Raw genomic sequence first — 17,566 nt, forward strand, 5'->3', positions numbered from 1 at the left:
CCGACTGTTCCTGGCATACCAGCTCCTTAATTACTATTCTGAACGACACCAATTTTTGCCCCTTCAGTAAAAGATAACAAGGATAGACGTGATCGATGAATATTTTTTTCAATTTACAATTAAACAACGAAATAGGATTTTTGATATGTTGATATTTGCAAAAAGTTGTTTATTGCCATCATAAATTATACAAAAACACGTTCTACAAAGTACGAGTTTTGTTTCTTTCAAAAAGGAACATGAGTGATATTTTTCGCTTTCTCTTCTTTTTATAAATTTTTGTCTACTTAAAACACGTACTTTCTATAATTATATATACCTAAACGCATTTATATAAATAATTTCCAAATTCGCGAATTAAATCTGATTAACGATAGAAGAAAGTCTGTTTAATTGTCATTCTTAGAGATATAAAAGTTAAGTAAGTTAAGTAATCCACTGAAAGGACGGACTCGAAAATCTGATTAAATCTTTCGCCACTTTCCTCCTTTCTTTTTATTCAATTTTGCCTGTGAAATCAACGAAAGTGGCATGTAGTAATGTATAATGTACATTTGCAAATTATCATGATAAATACCTATTAGATACAAAACTTAAATTAAGTCTTAACGAAGATTCTGTTACGTTGATTAGTAACGACCACTATTCGATTAAAAGACTCTGCCAAGGAAATAATATTCTACGTTACAAAGACTATCACAGACACGTTTTGAAAGCCCGTGAAAATTTCACGATGCTTCTCAATGAACGTACAAAATTCAATATTGAAAGTAATACTGAAGAGTTGTCTCGTAACGAGAAATTGAAAACGATATCTGTCTCGGCAATAAAAATAGAATTCATGCTAGTGAAACAGGAGAAGCAGAAATCTGCTTGCTCCTGTGGAAAAATAATGTCTTTTCAGTCGATCTTAAATAAGATCGTTATCAGTCGTCTTTGCTAATTGATATTGTCTGTTTCAGCAACAGTAGGATCCTTGTTTGTAAAAAAAATGCCGTAAAACCAGAATTGGGCACAATTTGGGAATATCCTTGTGAAGGAACACAATATTATTACTCATCACTATTGATTAATAGATTAGATTACTGTCAGATGTACAGCGATGCCCAATTTTAATGTCAAGCAGATTCTATTTTGTTCTAGAAAATTAAATAGCCGTTCTAGTCTCGTTTTTTCACATAGTTAACTAAGCTTCAAGTCTTTCTCTTTCTCTGCTTTTAGTTCTTAAAACTCGTCGTGGAAACTTCTTTCCGTGTCTACCATTTTGCTGCCCAGGAATAGCTCCATTTTGCTCAGGATTTCGGACAAATTCAATTTCTCATCAAGATTGGTGTCCGACACGCTAATTAAATGTTGAGCTTCTTGTATGGCGTGCCTTGGATTTCTTGGATCTATGTACATCTAAGAGGATGCGAGATATCGTTAAAGTTAAGATATTATTATTATTATAAAAATATTAAGAATTAAGTATAGTAGTACCAGAAGTTCCGTACGGTCAGCTTTTCCATTTTTATTCTTGTCGATAAGGTGTTTAAACTCTTTCCGTCTATCTTCACTTCCTCCCACCGCTTCATGTTTGTCTTCTTTTAAGTCCAGACCCATCCCCTCGGAGGGTAAGTCTGAGAACTCGTCCTCTGTCAGTTGTTCGTCCCCGTCACGGTCTAAAGCGAAAGCAAAAAATGATAAGAAAATAGATTGATGGAGAAAGAAATTGCAGAAACTAATGTTATCGTATCGTCGACAGGTGTTTGCGTACCAAATTTCTCAAAGAGGTCCTCCACCATTTGCAGCAGAGCTCTGTGGCTACTCTCAGGATGAGTGAAAGCCAGAAACTCGTCGAGCGCTAGTCTTTCCGGATCATTCCTGGCTGCTTCCGCCCATCTGGCCCTGTCTCTCATGATGCTCTCCTTGAGCGTGCGTGACATGTCGCCGTGCTTCTTATCGTGCGAGCTTACATAGCTCTCGGGAAATCCGTGGGATTTTAGAAAATATGCATGATACTCTTCCCACGAAACCTCGCCTGGAACAGTAGCCACAACGTAATCCCTCGTTGCAAATTCCTCTTTCGCATGTATTGTATCTATCGCTGGCTATTATTAACTCTGATCGCTTACATACAATTGATCGAAAGTTGAGATACCTCACTTTCATTGAAGTGAACTTTATATAATAATAGCGATAGCGATCTTTTCTTAGAATGTTTCAGTTTTGCGTTGTTTTCAGTCTATTCGGAAATTACCATTAGCTGCAATACTCACCATTCCGTGGATTATTGTCTATCGCTGTAAATAAACCGATATTTTCTCTCATAGCACGACTGATGTGCTCTGTGATCTTGGTGTGGATCCATTTGGCTAATTCTTGAATGTCTAACAGCTGATCCTGGTCAGTGTCGGCCCTCTGAAATATATCCTCGAGCAGAGTCCTCGGATTCTCTTGGTTCTCCGCCTCCTCGACCTCCTTGATATTCTGATCTACTTCTCTATAATCAGTCCATTCCAAGTCCTTTTTGTCAGCTGTCACTGCCTCCAATTCTACGAAAAGATTCTCGATCATGGAACCTTCGTTGTCTTGTTCAGTCTTGGCGGGCGTGAGGCTCTTCAGGGGCACATTTTTATTATATTTGATAAAGAGCAGAGATAAGTAGATAACGAGAGGCACTAGAATGGTCCAACGAAGAGACCGGAAGCATCGTAGGTCTGATTTCAATGTGAATTTATGTATCTGTGGAGAAAAGATAGAGAAAAATAAAATTAAATAAGAAAAAATTTGTATGTATCCATCGTGAGTCTGATGCTTGAATTTATATTCTTTCCACGTTTCTTTTTCAGAATTTGGAATGTTTAATAACCCAAGAGAAAGATATGAACAGCTTCATTACACTTCTTTTATGGAAGATTGAGGAAAAGGAGGGTGCAAGAAAACAATACATAAATTACTCACAAAATAGGAAAAATACATGGCTGATCTTGGAATTTATAGCTCGAAACCACTGTGCAGCAGAGGAACTTCAATCTTTTCTTTTTCATGCGCCAATTTACCAATTAATGACAGCCTAACTATCTGGCCAGCCTACCAAAAATCATCTCCAACAACTCCAGCCTTCACTACCAGATCACTACCAAGCTAGAAAATCACAAACTGTCACTCGCAGGTCTCTCCATTAAACGCTGTTATCACGAATGACACTACACCGTAGGCAAGCATGTTTTAACAAGCGTCGACAAACAGTTTTAGGTGATGACAACGATTCTACAAATGAACTCAGGCCTCTGGTGCGCTCTGGGCAAAGTGTTGAACAAGAAATGGAACATGAGCAGATGATAGCTTGAGAATTAAGTAAACCTATGGTGACAACACTGCACTCTATTTTGTGCTCTGATGGTTCTCTGTTCTTTGACAAAAAACAAGTTTTGGGGAGTACTCTGCTCGCACACTGCTTGGCGGAACGTTAACGGCGTATTGATCCACTTTCACTGTCGTGTCCTTTCTCTATGCTACCCTCCCTTTCCACCTCGTACTGTTTTCTGGTCTTCTCTGTTCCACTTTCATTGCTAATGCTATCACTGTTCCTCTAGTTAACGAGACACATCTTCTATCTCGTGATTAGAGTGGCAATAGTTGGAGCTAGTTTACAACTTTTTACCTGCGTTTTTTAACGCATATTAATAGTCTTAAATTTGTCGATTAGCTTTTTTCAAACCTTTAATCCGCTTCTGGTTTGATTTTACTTGAAATTTTCTTTACTCGAAGCAATTCAACTTCACCATGTGTTTCTGCTTTATTTGGATTAATAAAGGAAATCCCTCGAGGGCGGTAGAAGTAAAAAAAAACACTCTGAAATATAGCAAATCTAATTAATCCGTGTATTTTTCTCTCTCTTCTTGTGTACAAACACTAATACAAATATTTCATCTAGGAATGAAGAAGAACATGTAAAATATATCTGTGTACATATTTTCAGTTCACTTAAATACACCGACGAAGAAACGAAGTACAGGTCCGCAGTCTAGTGAAACGAAGACGACTTTTCATTTCCATGATATAAAAGAAGAAGATGAAAGAAGAAAGAGGAGAAAAGAAGGTGGCTAAGGGAACCATTCTGGAGTCGACGAGGAGTTGAAAGGAGATTCTTAAACGAATCAACAACGTTTCACGCGGAAGAAGCTTCTCTAGAGCGGAAGTGGTGCTTGAAGAGCGAAGGAAAATAGAAAAAATTGTTGGGAACTATGAAACTTTTTTTTGAACAAATAAGTCTACCCGACAGAGATTATATTCTCATTAAACCTTAAATAAATAGATAAAATGCAACTGATGACGGTGACTACCTTAAAAAAAATAAATAAGTTCTACAAGATTAAAAGAGATGGAAACATTTCATCCTTAGAATAAAAGTTGTTCTACTTAAGTTAGAAGCACGAGGGAAGTAAAAACGTTTCTTTTCTATATACACAGGTTAAAAAGTTCCATCAAATAGAACTAAAATATTCGTTTCATTAGCTCATAACTAGCGATCCAGAAATGGTTAAAATTTTCAAGATAAGTACTACATCAATCGATGCCACAAATAAATTATTTTACGGCATTGTGAGTCGCCGTTTAACAAAGGGTCTTCTCTGAACTTCCGCACTATCTAAACAGTCCCTCTTTAAATATGCAGGATTCACTTTCACCACTCTCTGATTCCTAAAGGATCAATTGGTCGTAAAACAATGTACACTAGCAATTTCCAGTACTTTTTTTCGTTCACCTGTTTCTTCTTCAAATACTGTTTTCTTCATCATTGGTACTCTAAAAGGTACCCTTAAAAAATCTTATTTGCTTTGGTTTGATCGTCCGTAATGCTTCATTCTGTAACATTTGGAGTTTTTATTTATCACATTCAGATAGGATTGCGAAAAGTCCTGATTCGTATAAGTACTGTGTACAGAATAAAGCATTATCTTGTTGTACTTTACAAATTTAAGTCGCAAATGGAAAAAGGGGACACAGTGCTCATTGATTCACTGTTGAATAGATTTCTCCCATTAAAAGTTAACACGTAGATCTTTCTAGTGCAGTCAATGTAGATCTTCCTTATTTGACTATAAAACAACCGTAAAAAATGTATATATGCATATATAAAATCTCTGAATACAAGATCTTTCTTCATGGGAAGAGTTTGATGACCACATTTCAGATCCAATGAATTATAAGTAAGAAAAGATGAATGGACTGTTAATAGTAGCAATATGAATTGCTACATTTAGCCGTATCCGTAATTTATTTGCATTAATAATTGTTTCTTCCACCATGCAAGTGGAACAAGTTCCGCTTGATCCCTTTTAACGTCACTTTTCTTCATCTCCTAGAGTCTTTGGTGCCTTCCACCTGCAATTTCTCGTCGTCCAACTCCAAACCAAAATTCGTGATCCCTTGAATGTTGTTGGCGTGAGATTTTGTCGTCGCGCAAAACAAGGAAGCAACGGGAGGACTTAGGAGGTCCTGGTCCAGGTCACCAGGATTTTGGAAGCCTGTGAAGAAACTGACCACTACACCCAGCAGCATTGTCAGAATGCAACCTATTGCGCTATACCACAAATAACTGATCTGAAATCATATTTAATGTAACGTTAAAACTCAACGTTTAATATCAAATTTGTCCTGAATGTAGGATTCTGCGTGTGCAGTGCGTGTCGTGTGGATATGATGTAAATACCTTGTATATGGAAAAGGATTCATCGTTTAACTGGGTGTCGAGATGCGTCTGGCCTTTGAGAAAAGCAATTTGGGCACCCAAACCAATCCACAACACAATTACCAAACTAGTGATGGCGCCTATATTTGCTCCTTTGGCGTTCGCCCATGGGATGAACATGCCTAACGAAAATAATCCCAGCGTGATTCCTCCCACCATGCCATTGAATGTCAGTGCAACCTGAGAAATTAACTTAAATGAATTTCTATAAAAGTTATCGTTTTACGATCCAGTAAAAGTAGATACTTAAAAAAAGAAGTTTGTTCTATGTCCAGTAAACTTGACAAGTTTATTTTATGAATTTTAAGGGAAGAGAAAATTGTCGAAGCGGTCGGTACCTGAAGAACGCTGCCAAGGCGCTCCACAACGAAAACTAAGGCAAAACTAAATACGCCGAAGAAAATACTGATCCATCTGGCGTAAATCGCACCCTTGCTGGCTGGCAATTCGATTTTGAACAACCCCTGCAGGATGTCCTCGCAAGTTATCGCTGCCAATGAATTCAGAGCACTCGCGACAGTCCTGAAAGAAGTTTAAAAAATCTTCCTTTATTTCAGAGACTACCACAAAGAGTAGTCTGTTACCTGGGTCCACTCATTTAAGTTCTGACAAGAATGTAACAGGTATAAGAACTTACCCCAAAGAAGCAGCGAAAATTCCAGCGACAAAGAAACCAGGGACTCCTTTGAGATTACCCATAGCAGTCACTACGTACAATGGTAACAATTGGTCGTAGCCACTTATCGCCTTGGCCAGAAAGGGATCACAGTCTTTGTAGGTGCTGTAGAGCACCATGCCGGTCAAAAAGTTCACGGTGTATATTACAATCATGCTAAAAGCAGACACCCATAAAGCTCTGAAATAAAACAGAAGGAATCAGAACTGAAGAGTCGCGAAGAAATGTATTTGGAACGGTTGTTCGTCAAATTTCTCGGGACACTTGCTTTCTAACTTGACCAATGCTTTCAACGCTAAGGTACTTTTGGACGGAGGCCTGATTGCTGCAAAACATAGCGATCCAATAGATGGTTCCACCGATCACAACGCTCCACAAGCTATGACGGACGGTTGGGTTGGGATCCACGTTAAGAAATTCCATCCTTCCAGACTCTTCGTTCACGTTCCATATGTGGGAAAGTCCTCCTTCCCAGGACAGACCGTACCCGACAATTAGGAAAAGAGATCCAAGGAGCACTAACGCTTGGAAGGTGTCTGTCATTATAACGGCTTTCATCCCACCCTGTTGTAACAAAGGGCAGAAAGTTCAACGAAAGACAGTTTGAAAAGAAGTTGTCTCTGTAATGCTAAACAAAAGGAGTAATAAAAACCTGCGACGCGTAGAAGATACAGACTACGTAGACTAGAGTGACGGCTATGTGAGTATTTAGGCCCGTGACTGTAACAGGAGAAGGCGTGTTAGATTAAGAGGGAACGCGGATTAATTGACGCGAGTCACGTTTCACGTTGGATTTACCCTGACTTAAAGCTAACGCCGGGGCGTATACAGCGACAGACGTATAGAGGATCATCTGCAGCATGTAGAGACCACCGGCAAGCAGTCTACAATGGCGGTCGAAACGGAGGTTCAAATACTCGTAGGTGGAGGTTAATCTCAACTTCATGTACACCGGCAGATACAGGTACGAGGTAATAGGTACGACGAGGATGAACGCCACACAAGTCATCCAGAATTGGGTGCCCTGCGATTTAGAGAGAGAAAACGTTTAACTTCGCTACACAGTAGAAGAAGAAATAATTCGAGTACTTTTAAGAGAAAGGAAAAAGGAAGAATTGGAAATATTTGATAACGTACGTGCTCATACATCTCGGCAGGATTACCCAGAAGCTCGATAGCAGTAATAAAACTGGCAGCAAGAGATATCGCCATAGGTAATGTTCCCATGCTTGAGCCGCCGAGTAAGAAATCCTGGCTGGTTTCTTGCTTCTTGGCGCAGAAACCGTAAAAAGTGCCAATCAAGCACGAGACGATTAGCATAGTCGCTAGCACCATATAATCGGCCCACAGGAAGGGTTCCTTCGAAAATTTCTTCGTACATTTTTCATCCACTTTTTCAGATGGCCGCTGTTCCGCCGAAGAAACCGCCAGGAAAAGGAACAGCACCAAGAGATGCGACCTCATATTCAAGAAACTTGAACAGAAACATCGACGAAAATACAGTAAATTGTCGTGGACAGAGTAATTGCAGGGAATCATTGCACATTCAATCATATCGTACAATCTTTAACATTCAATATCCTTGAGCTGCGGTTCATTGATATTCGATCGCGTATCCTCTATAGATCTATTAGATCACGTGAAAGCGGTGCGGCTGATTGATCAACACTTGTACACGACCTAATCTGATCTCTGTTACATGATTTTGGTGTCATTTGACATTTCAGTTTCCCGTTACACAAATTGCTTTCAGATTTACGTTATTTCATCCAAGCTTAATCTAAATCTGAATAATTATCCCTGTTGATCGGCCCAGTATGTTTGCACACGCCAATTAGACGAATCATAGTTTACTGAACCGTTTCTTCGTTACGTAAGCAAAGTGTAATGCACTGTGCACCCCGGCTCTGGTTGAAATAACACGATTCTTTAATTGTTTAGAAAGATTTGCACCGTAGTTGTGATTATTAACACCGGCGTTCGATCGTCATTAAGAAATCTGGTTATCTCTGGTTAAAACCAGTCAATTCAATAGCAAACGGGATCAGTTTATACAAACTGAGGAGAAATATGTAACAAATTAAGGATAATCTACGTGTATGACACTAATGTCTTCATTTGTTGAAAGAATTGTCTGTGTAAAAGAAGAAAGAAATTCTAGGTTCAACACGGATTACTCCTCGCCTCGAAACTCGTGCCAGATAACTCAAAAGAGACATCCGATGCAATTGCGAATAGAATTTCATAAACATTTTATGAACGTCAATGATACCTAATCATCGTTGTGTCCGGTTATAACCGGTTTCAACGAATCGACACGCATTCCTTTTGTCAAAATTAATTTATTGACGAAAGACAGACAAAAGTTTGCTATACAGAAAAGCTATTGAGCTTGAAACTATTTTACATTGGTGCTTGTCCAGCAAATTAAAAAGAAAATTACTGAACGTCTTAGATAACCATTGGAACACACGCAGATCTATGAATTTCTTTCAAAGAACTTCAAGAGCAAGAAAAAAGAGCTTCTTCGAGGAAAGCTACTTTTTCAAAATCAACAAATACTTCAAACCAACAACTTTAACGTCTCTTACCTTTTCAGGAACCGTGAACCGCGAACGCGATCGTAGCTCAACTTCGCCGTACCAAAGGAGAGAAAGAAGGGAAGGAGAAGAAGTTAAAGAAGAATATACGAATAGCCCTCTGAGGTGCTAATGGTGCCCTGCGGCTGGCAAAAAGGTGCGGAATTGCAGCTGAATGATCTTGCTGCTGGTCTTCTTGACGTAACGCATATATGCTCGGATTTTTTAACGGCCCACGGGTCGAATCGCTCGCTCAGGATCGTCCCAGGCGAAACTGAAGAACTCGTGGTACGATTCTAGCTGGTTAATTAATTAAGGCTGTTGGTTTCACGCGTCTCGGTTTGGACGGAGCCGACGGATTAAACGGGGAGCGATTTCAGACTGCCGTTTTAATTGTCACATGTGCCCATTTATACGAAGCACTCCCCTTCCAGGACAGCAAGTTTCTTCCATTTCATAGTCTTATGAAAACAGCTTCGACAATTACGCTGTACCAAGAAGATCACGGATGTTTAGGGTAAAACGATGATGCCTCTAACCATTGGGGTAGAATACGATGGAGATAGAACAGGGAATTATACAATTTTTTATAAATTTCATTTATTTATGCATCCTTTTTCAGCTTAGTAGTTGCTTAAGTGACCCCTGCCGAATTCTTCGTGGCAAACACATTATTATTCCTAATTAAACGATGACTTAAACGACGAAACTTTTTAGAATTATTTGAAGGAAGGCAACACTGTGCGTAGAATGTGAAAAGAAGAAGAAGACCGTCACTGCGAACGTTTTAAAACGGGCAAGAAAACTTGAATTCTGAAAAATTCTACTGCGAAAATGTTGAAGAAAGGAGAAGCGAATCGAATAAAATTATAAACCGTAGTCATACGTTTGAAACGAAAAGAAGTTAGACTGAAGATTATAAATCTGCAAGGAAGCCGTTATAAAAGAAGAAAATCCAAGCTGAGAGTATTGTATTTCGATAAATTATCATTTTCTTCAACATTTTACTTCCCTTTCTTTTCTTCAAACACTTACAGGTTTCACTTTCCCATCCATCACTGTTCGTTTGAGAGAACTTTTAGCCAAGAACATACTTCGCGAGGAGTACCGAGAGACACCATGAACAGTGGCCAGAGTAAACTCGCGGTTGCAATGGTTTCTGCGATAAAGATGGCCGATAAAGTACCACTACTCGCCTAATCGGTTGAAGATCCGGTCATGAAAAATCGACACCGAACTGGAGTGTACATGAAAACCGCGGTTTACACGCAGTAGGAACGGGATTTAACCGGTTACCACTTATAGGGTCCAAACAAACGATGATCCTCAAAGTTCTGGTTATCTGATACTTGCATTCATGCAAGCCTGTTATGCATCATCTTCAGAATTGAAAAGAATCGAGCAGAAGCTATAAGTTTAACTAAAAAACTATTTAATAATATAAAAAATATATAAGTTTAGAAAAATGTTCAATGGAACAGTTGAGTAGTACATTTAGAACAGGATATCGTACATTCGTCGAATCTTTTGGTCGTTCGGTTTATTAATAGAGGAGTCATAGGTTTTTCTCAATGAATCCCACATTTTATTGCTTTTCTCAGACCTAAAATGGCGATTAAAGAACGTATTACATACACAATTTACATGATACCAACACGTGACTGCAGTATACTAACAATGAAACTTCATCTGATCGTTTTCCTTGTTCAAAGATTGCAAATAACCGTTTAATTTTAATCGAAAGAATGCATATACATTCACAAACGTATAAACATAGCTAAAATCGAGTTGAAATTACGTAATCGTATTAACAAATATTATTTAAACAATCTTGAATTTCATTTCTTCATATTTCTCAGAAAAAGATTATTTTCTTGTCATTATTGTCTTTCATTCTAAAATGAACTGCTCAACTGATACATTAAATAAGATTGAATGTTCTTAAATACATTTTTGTAAGTTTTACTCAATGTGCAACGAGTTAATAAGTCTTTAAAAATATTCTGATTTCAGTACAAGGATGATACTCACCCTTTCATCAAATTTGGGTCTCACAAAGGATTAAACACAGCTCTTTAACCCTGCGTTTGAGCACACATACTTTAAACGAACTCCTCTTTCACTATTTTCAGTGATCTATTCTCTTCGTTTAATCTAATGGACTTAAGTCTGATAGAACTGTATTACTATCGAAATTTCTGATTGACAATTTCACGTGATAGCTGACTTTTCTAGTCTTCCTCGATTTTACTCGCATAATGCCATAGAACAGAGGCAAACGAAACCGTTGGCTTCAAATCTAAACAGGAGAATCTTATGCTGTTTGGGGTTGAGGGAGCAACAGAGAAAGAGGAGCCAAGAAGGAAATAGAACTATAGAAAAATAAACAGTATGATAAAGGTGAATAGAAATACGCTATCAAATTAATTACAGTTTCGATTATTTAATTGCAATTCTTCGTAAAATGTTAAACATTTATTTAAATCGCATCACCAGCAATACATTCGCCAAAAATTATTCAACAAATATTCTATGTACATCCATAAACCTTGTACAGCACTATGTTAAATCATTGCAGGGAAGATTTTATTGTTTAGTTCCAAATTGTAAAAGGAACTTATGAGAAAGCGTGCATGGAAAGCTGAATCAATTGATAGTTGCGGAAACTAAGTCTTCCGGGAAGGGAGGAGGAGTGTATGCCGACAAGACATTCAACACCTCGTCCTAGAAGGATGTCGACTGAATTTCTTGATAGATTAATTGTCCGTTTGAGACAAAGTCGTTGTGAAAACGACCGCCGCAGTTTCACTAGAAAAATAATTAAAAAGAGCCCCAACGTCGATAGAATCGCGCGAGCCACGGATAAATTGAAACTGGTTCCAACTGGCTGTCGGTAGTTTAATCCGTAGCTCGTCGAGCCTCCTCGGAGGCACCTTGGACTGTCCCCTTTCCTACGTAGAAACTTCTTTTCCAACTGTTATACCTCACCCTGCATACTTTTCAAAATTAATCGATAAATCATTCGTGGAATAAGCATTGAAAAATGAAATGAATACTACACGGAGTATACAATGAAACATGATAACAAGTTTAGCTGATGAAGATGACATTAAAAGACGCAAATTTCAGTTGGCTCGTGTTAACTCGTTATTTCCAATGGATAAATTTCCATTCTTGCCCTCGATTGCCTTACTGTTGATTGTAATTACTTGATTCCTCATTGGACAAGCAAGAAGAGAGACTGAAAATAATTGCTGCTACTCCGGTAATCGTTCTATTTCGCTTACGCATATACTGTTTTATTGACCCCGGTTGTATTACAACGAAGCTTGGACAAATATTCTGTTACATTGTACCGACAGGCTTCACGCAAAAATTAGTGACAGCTAACTAAAGCGTTCATCATATAACTGGTTGGTCAATCACTAATATAAATGAGCTATAAATGAAAGAAACAAAGACTACATTTTCTAGACCAGATTATGGATACACACTTTATAGAATCAAACAAGTCATCACAAGACACGTGTTAAGGTATATAGCTAATCTATTAGTTAACATTTCTTCTACGCATATAGTACAATATTATTGTTCCACAAGGCACACTGCTTTTTCTTTTTAACAAATAACGTTTAATAAAAATTCCTTTTGCTTTCAGAGAAAATCAAGATACCCTCTATTACTCGTTGATATATTTTTATTATTGATATGCAATAAGCCATTTACAATTTAGAATTAGTGCTTACTAGGATCCTGCATTTGAAAAAATGAATGCTATTTTAATTAAGCTGTCTTTGGTGAGTTTTAAAAAAATATAATTCTGTTGAATAATTTGTACAATATTTGTGACATTTATGAGTAGTTTGTACATAGTTAAGTATCTGTATACTTTGGCAGATCTGAACAAATTTGTGCAGAGATGTATACGTAGTGCCCCGTTTATTTCGCTAAGCTCATAAAACACGTACAATGACTCGACTGTTTAGGAACAACAAATGGAAGACTACTTAACAGCTGACAGTAGACCTTCGAGTCCCAATTTCCATAACTACTAATCATTAAATATTCGATAAGAAAACAAATAGCACAATTTAAGTTAAAGTACCGATAAATATTTTCATGTATCTCTTTTTATCACGTTATATCAACTTTTCAAGTTGACACATCTAAACATTCACTTTTCAAGTTCAGCTGTTCAAATGCTACAAATTTTCCGAGTATTCGCGAAGTAACAAATAAATTTTATCAAAAGAACCAAACCAAATACAAAAGTATACATAATTAATATAAATACGTTAAAACGATAAGTTCTCTTTATATTATTCATTGCTCAAACATCTCATTTTCTTTCTAAACAGGACCAATCTTATCGACATAAGTACGTTCTTTTGGGTCCCATACAATGCGTAAAATTACAAAATGAAGTACGGAATGTCTGAATATCCTAAAGTGCCACACAGAAACACATTCAAGATAAGAACGCATTATACTTTGGTACTGACTTCTCTCTCATTGTCGGTTGATGAGTTTATGCTGAAAACGTACTTCTGCGTTGTACCATCCTTTGGCAGCTCATTTCCGTCGCAATCGAAACTCTGCCTACGTCTGCGACGTATACGTCTTGCTATTATAGGAAAGAACAGGGCGGGATCCAGCTCCACCTTTGGTTTCTTAAATATTTGTCTCAGACAGTAACTGAGGAAGAATCCAATGATGAACGTCATCAGGAATCCAAGTGGAGAATACCACATATACGAAATCCGGTACAGATAGAAGTATGAAGAATCAGTCGAGTTTCTAAAAAAGAGAATGAATGCTACTTTGTTACATATTTTCTTGATATTCTTTATACTGAATTTACTGTAGACTCTACGAACGTCTGTGGCAAAGTGCTGGAAATAGTTCTGTTTGGACAACCAACATCAGTCGTTGGCAGCATGGGCGGATTGGGCCTGGGTTGCCCGAATGCAGTCCAAAATAAAAATGCTAGAGATATGGTAGTAGCCGTTATCGATCCTGTTTCCGTAGCTGTTTCTGTAAACATTCCAAGGGTGAAAAGGCCCAAGATAGGACCACCTACCACGCCAAATATTGTCAGGCCAGCCTACAAGAACAGGCAAGAATTACTTAATTAACGGTTTTCAAACATTTTTAAATACTTTTAGAATAAAAAGCGGCACCTGTAAAACACCACCCAACAGCTGTGCTAAGAACGCCAAGGCAATGGAAATAATTCCATAAATAAAGGCAAGTATTTTGGCCACAGTCGTCGACATGGTTAACGAGAATTCCTTACCGCAACATTTTTTGTAAGCAGGTTTCAAATAATCTTCTAACGTTACCGCTGCCAAAGAATTCAATGCTGCTGAAATAGTGCTGAGGCCAGCACTGAAAATACCTAAGCGAAATATACGAGTGCTATCATACATTCACACGTTTTTTAACACATATTTGAGGATTAAATGGTGGATTCTTATAACTGGATTAAAATAATGGTCATTCAACTGCTATATTTTGTAAAATAATTACACGAATCTCACCTGCTATAAAGAGACCAGGTAAACCAGGTTTATTAGACATAGTATCCATGACATACAATGGCATCAACATGTCGGAGGATGATATCCTTTTTTGCAGCATTGGATCGCAATTGTAATATTTACTATATATTGCTAATCCTGAGAAACACGTAGTCATTGAAAGTACTGATAAAATTGGCCATGCCAGCCAAAGTGCTTTCTGTGCCGCTTTTATATCTCTAAAAACGTTAGATAAATTAGTATATGTACACAAGATTAATTAAATCTAGATATTACAACCCAATACTTACCTCACTGTTAATAAACGTTGCACTTGAACTTGATTTACACCATACAGTGATAGAAATGTACATAAACCACCTAAAGTAAGTGACCACCAAGTGTGTCGAACTGTGGGGTCTGCAGAAATACTACAAATAATATTTGTCAATTAATTCTCAGAAATTAAAGTATATTTCATTACAACACATATTGTATATATATATATACCTATCAAATTGGATTCTATGTCCTTCATTTGCTATCTGCCAAATTTTTCCTAAACTTCCAGCCTCGTTAACAGCTATAACAATAATAATGAAAACCGAGGCAAACATAAGAATTCCTTGGAACACATCTGTTATTAGGACAGCTTTGATGCCTCCGATGCTTGAGTAGGAAGCACAAACTAATCCAATAATAATAATACTGGCAGTTTTAGAGATGCCTGTTGTTGCTTCTAAAGCTAAAGCAGGAGCATAAAGTACAACGCCTGAATATAAAAGAAGTTGCAGCCAGTATACAAAACTAGCCAACATTCTAGCTCTTACTCCGAAACGTTTCTCCAGATACTAAAAAGAACAGTCACAATGAAACTTGTGATTAACAGTTCCTATCGCATATTTTTATACTTACCTCGTAAGCGCTAGTTGCTTGAAGTTTAAAAAATACTGGTAAGAATCCATAACAAACAAAAGGAGTTCCTATAAGGTACGATAAGTTAATTACTACAAACTGCGTTCCGTATGTGTAATTTTCTGCAGAAACTCCTAACAGTGTAATTGCAGACATGAACGAGACTACCAATGCGACGCCAACAGGTACAACGCTCATGGATCTGCTGGCAATGAAATATTCCTAGTAAAAGTATAATTTTCTGTAATTAGGATCGAATATTGCGTGAGGATCTATCATTTAAAGAGTACAATACATTTACCTCCATAGTTTTTTGACGTCCACCGCTGAATCTGTAATAGATCCCTATGCCTATGCTTATGCATAGTGTGGCTGCTATGACAAGGTAATCTTCCCATTGCAGAGTACCTATCTTTTCCATACTATTATTCTATTTGTATAAAAAACAAAGAAATTACAGAAGTTAAAACAATATTCTTTTATTGAGAACCTCTAGTTATATATTAGAAATACATTTACAATATACAATAAAGTCTTAGCTAATCATTGTGCAGAAAAATTATATAAATGTACTGCATGGATAATTAACTTAACAACTATATACTACTTTAATTGTTATCTACAGATATGGGTATACAATACTGCACTAAAATAAACAAATACTTTTCGCAAAATATATCAAGCATGCTCGAAACTTTTTAAAACATCGACAATGCAACAATTTAATCAACAAAGTTCTTTTTAACAAATCTTTGATACTTTTATGATATACATTAAATATTAATTATCTTTTAGGTGCAGAGATGCTGCTGTGTTAACTTCATTCAATCCTTTAGATTCTTTAAATAAATTGAAAAATTCTTATCCTAAAGGAGCAGTATATTACTCATAACATAAACTATGAAAATAAAATGGAACATCTATAAAACAAATACAAGAATCGAAGCAAGTTGTGAGAAAACTTGATCTTCTAATAAGAAAAGAGTAAAAATTGAACAATATATATTTATTTTACCATAATATATCGGACCAAATGAATTCATATCACAGTAAATGGAAGACCTAGGTACCAATATTTAATACAGTGAATTACATCAACTAGCTGAGAAATACTTCTTATCAACTACATAAGTCTCATAATCCTATTTCTGCGATAATTAAAATCGCGCCTCATCGCTTGATCGTATCAGAAGATGCACTGCAGCATTATAAATTTAATTCACGTTCCAGTTTAGCCGTGACAATGATTGCTAACAGTGCCGACGAACGGATAGAGACCGGCACCGTCGAACACGTTGCGAACTTACCGGGAGCGTTGTTGCGGCGCCGTTCACCGATTCGACTGGCAAATGTGCCCTCGCCACGACGGATCACGGTCGATCCTCGCCGCGACTTCGACCATCCCTAACCGTGCTCAATGGAATTCAACACGTTGAGCGTTTCTCATGAACAAAGTACTTGGGTATATGGGACACGTGGAGGAGTAGGCAGGCGCGGAGACCAATATCGAATTTAAGCCCGCGTCTCGATCGAACGTTCTCCCACCGGTGAACTGAATGTTCGACGTCGTATATATATATATGAGAATTCTAAAGAATTCCGTGGGAGCTTTAATGAGAATTCCAATTTAGAAATTTCTCTTTATAAGAAATCAGAGAATGCAGAAGATTCAAGCTTCAATACCTCTGCGATATCATCACGTGGCAAACAAATTATACGTATCCATGCATAGGTATATCCTTTTTTACTTTGTTACTGTAACGCAACGCCAATCTAGTTCAATAAGTGTCGGTTCTAGGCTTTAGGATCGAGCTGAAAACTCTTCATCGTCGATAATCAGAGGTGTACATGCAGAGGGTAGTACAATTGGTTCTTGAAATCAATCTCGGATCCTTCGAGAAAAGAATTCAATTGTAAAAGATTATAATTAAGTCTTCGATGGACATACAGTTTCTCTTTTTTCTCGTGGATTTATCGACAAATGATTATGCTTCGTAAGTTAAAAATAAAACACCTGATACGTATATTTAGCGATGCAAGTTTTTAATAGAAGCTCGCTGATTTTAGTTATTTGCAAATTATATTAAAATTGTTTTATTAGCACAGAGTATACATTGAATTTTTCATTTCATATACGTAA

The 17,566-nt window shown here is 37.3% G+C and overlaps 3 protein-coding genes across 6 annotated transcripts; all 3 read right to left on the reverse strand.

Annotated features, from left to right (window-relative positions):
• Positions 1-986: 986 nt before the first annotated feature.
• Myd (stromal cell derived factor mayday) lies at positions 987-3,640 on the reverse strand. 2 transcript variants are annotated; one of them, XM_076901098.1, is made up of 5 exons: positions 3,346-3,640; positions 2,259-2,724; positions 1,757-2,020; positions 1,480-1,661; positions 987-1,401 (listed from the first exon to the last, which is right to left on the reverse strand). In XM_076901098.1, exons 2-5 carry the CDS (start codon positions 2,554-2,556, stop codon positions 1,225-1,227), a joined length of 921 nt encoding a protein of 306 aa, XP_076757213.1. In that variant the 5' UTR covers positions 2,557-2,724; positions 3,346-3,640; the 3' UTR covers positions 987-1,224. The 2 variants fall into 2 exon arrangements, with proteins under 2 accessions (XP_076757213.1, XP_076757211.1); XM_076901096.1 differs by lacking the exon at positions 3,346-3,640 and adding an exon at positions 2,944-3,108.
• Positions 3,641-4,955: 1,315 nt separating this feature from the next.
• LOC143426902 (sodium-coupled monocarboxylate transporter 1) lies at positions 4,956-10,138 on the reverse strand. 2 transcript variants are annotated; one of them, XM_076900628.1, is made up of 9 exons: positions 10,028-10,138; positions 7,551-7,887; positions 7,212-7,437; positions 7,066-7,133; positions 6,682-6,977; positions 6,375-6,593; positions 6,076-6,259; positions 5,699-5,917; positions 4,956-5,589 (listed from the first exon to the last, which is right to left on the reverse strand). In XM_076900628.1, exons 2-9 carry the CDS (start codon positions 7,875-7,877, stop codon positions 5,341-5,343), a joined length of 1,788 nt encoding a protein of 595 aa, XP_076756743.1. In that variant the 5' UTR covers positions 7,878-7,887; positions 10,028-10,138; the 3' UTR covers positions 4,956-5,340. The 2 variants fall into 2 exon arrangements, with proteins under 2 accessions (XP_076756743.1, XP_076756742.1); XM_076900627.1 differs by lacking the exon at positions 10,028-10,138 and adding an exon at positions 9,005-9,373.
• Positions 10,139-13,243: 3,105 nt separating this feature from the next.
• Positions 13,244-16,772, reverse strand: LOC143427008 (putative sodium-dependent multivitamin transporter). 2 transcript variants are annotated; one of them, XM_076900794.1, is made up of 9 exons: positions 16,734-16,772; positions 15,728-15,856; positions 15,427-15,648; positions 15,022-15,362; positions 14,823-14,942; positions 14,533-14,750; positions 14,173-14,390; positions 13,870-14,096; positions 13,262-13,789 (listed from the first exon to the last, which is right to left on the reverse strand). In XM_076900794.1, the coding sequence occupies exons 2-9, from the start codon at positions 15,845-15,847 to the stop codon at positions 13,477-13,479; spliced, it is 1,779 nt and encodes a 592-aa protein (XP_076756909.1). In that variant the 5' UTR covers positions 15,848-15,856; positions 16,734-16,772; the 3' UTR covers positions 13,262-13,476. The 2 variants fall into 2 exon arrangements, with proteins under 2 accessions (XP_076756908.1, XP_076756909.1); XM_076900793.1 differs by lacking the exon at positions 16,734-16,772 and having other exon boundaries at positions 13,244-13,789; positions 15,427-15,657; positions 15,736-15,853.
• Between the last annotated feature and the right edge of the window lie 794 nt (positions 16,773-17,566).

This window comes from Xylocopa sonorina, chromosome 9 (genome assembly GCF_050948175.1).
Source record: "Xylocopa sonorina isolate GNS202 chromosome 9, iyXylSono1_principal, whole genome shotgun sequence".
In the NCBI taxonomy this organism is placed as follows: Eukaryota; Metazoa; Arthropoda; class Insecta; order Hymenoptera; family Apidae; genus Xylocopa; species Xylocopa sonorina.

What these genes read in the sequence shown, in the direction of transcription:
- Myd (XM_076901096.1), bottom strand. An exon ending in AGACAATAATCCACGGAATG is followed by an intron (nt 2,021 to 2,258) that starts GTGAGTATTGCA and finishes CTACTGTTCCAG; the next exon opens with GCGAGGTTTCGTGGGAAGAG. An exon ending in GGACCTCTTTGAGAAATTTG is followed by an intron (nt 1,662 to 1,756) that starts GTACGCAAACAC and finishes CTTTCGCTTTAG; the next exon opens with ACCGTGACGGGGACGAACAA.
- LOC143426902 (XM_076900628.1), bottom strand. Translation starts at nt 7,877, where the DNA reads ATGAGGTCGCATCTCTTGGTGCTGTTCCTTTTCCTGGCGGTTTCTTCG. An exon ending in GGCGTTAGCTTTAAGTCAGG is followed by an intron (nt 7,134 to 7,211) that starts GTAAATCCAACG and finishes CTCCTGTTACAG; the next exon opens with TCACGGGCCTAAATACTCAC. An exon ending in GCCTTGGCAGCGTTCTTCAG is followed by an intron (nt 5,918 to 6,075) that starts GTACCGACCGCT and finishes TTAATTTCTCAG; the next exon opens with GTTGCACTGACATTCAATGG.
- LOC143427008 (XM_076900794.1), bottom strand. Translation starts at nt 15,847, where the DNA reads ATGGAAAAGATAGGTACTCTGCAATGGGAAGATTACCTTGTCATAGCA. An exon ending in CATAGAATCCAATTTGATAG is followed by an intron (nt 14,943 to 15,021) that starts GTATATATATAT and finishes TATTATTTGTAG; the next exon opens with TATTTCTGCAGACCCCACAG. An exon ending in CAACGTTTATTAACAGTGAG is followed by an intron (nt 14,751 to 14,822) that starts GTAAGTATTGGG and finishes TAACGTTTTTAG; the next exon opens with AGATATAAAAGCGGCACAGA.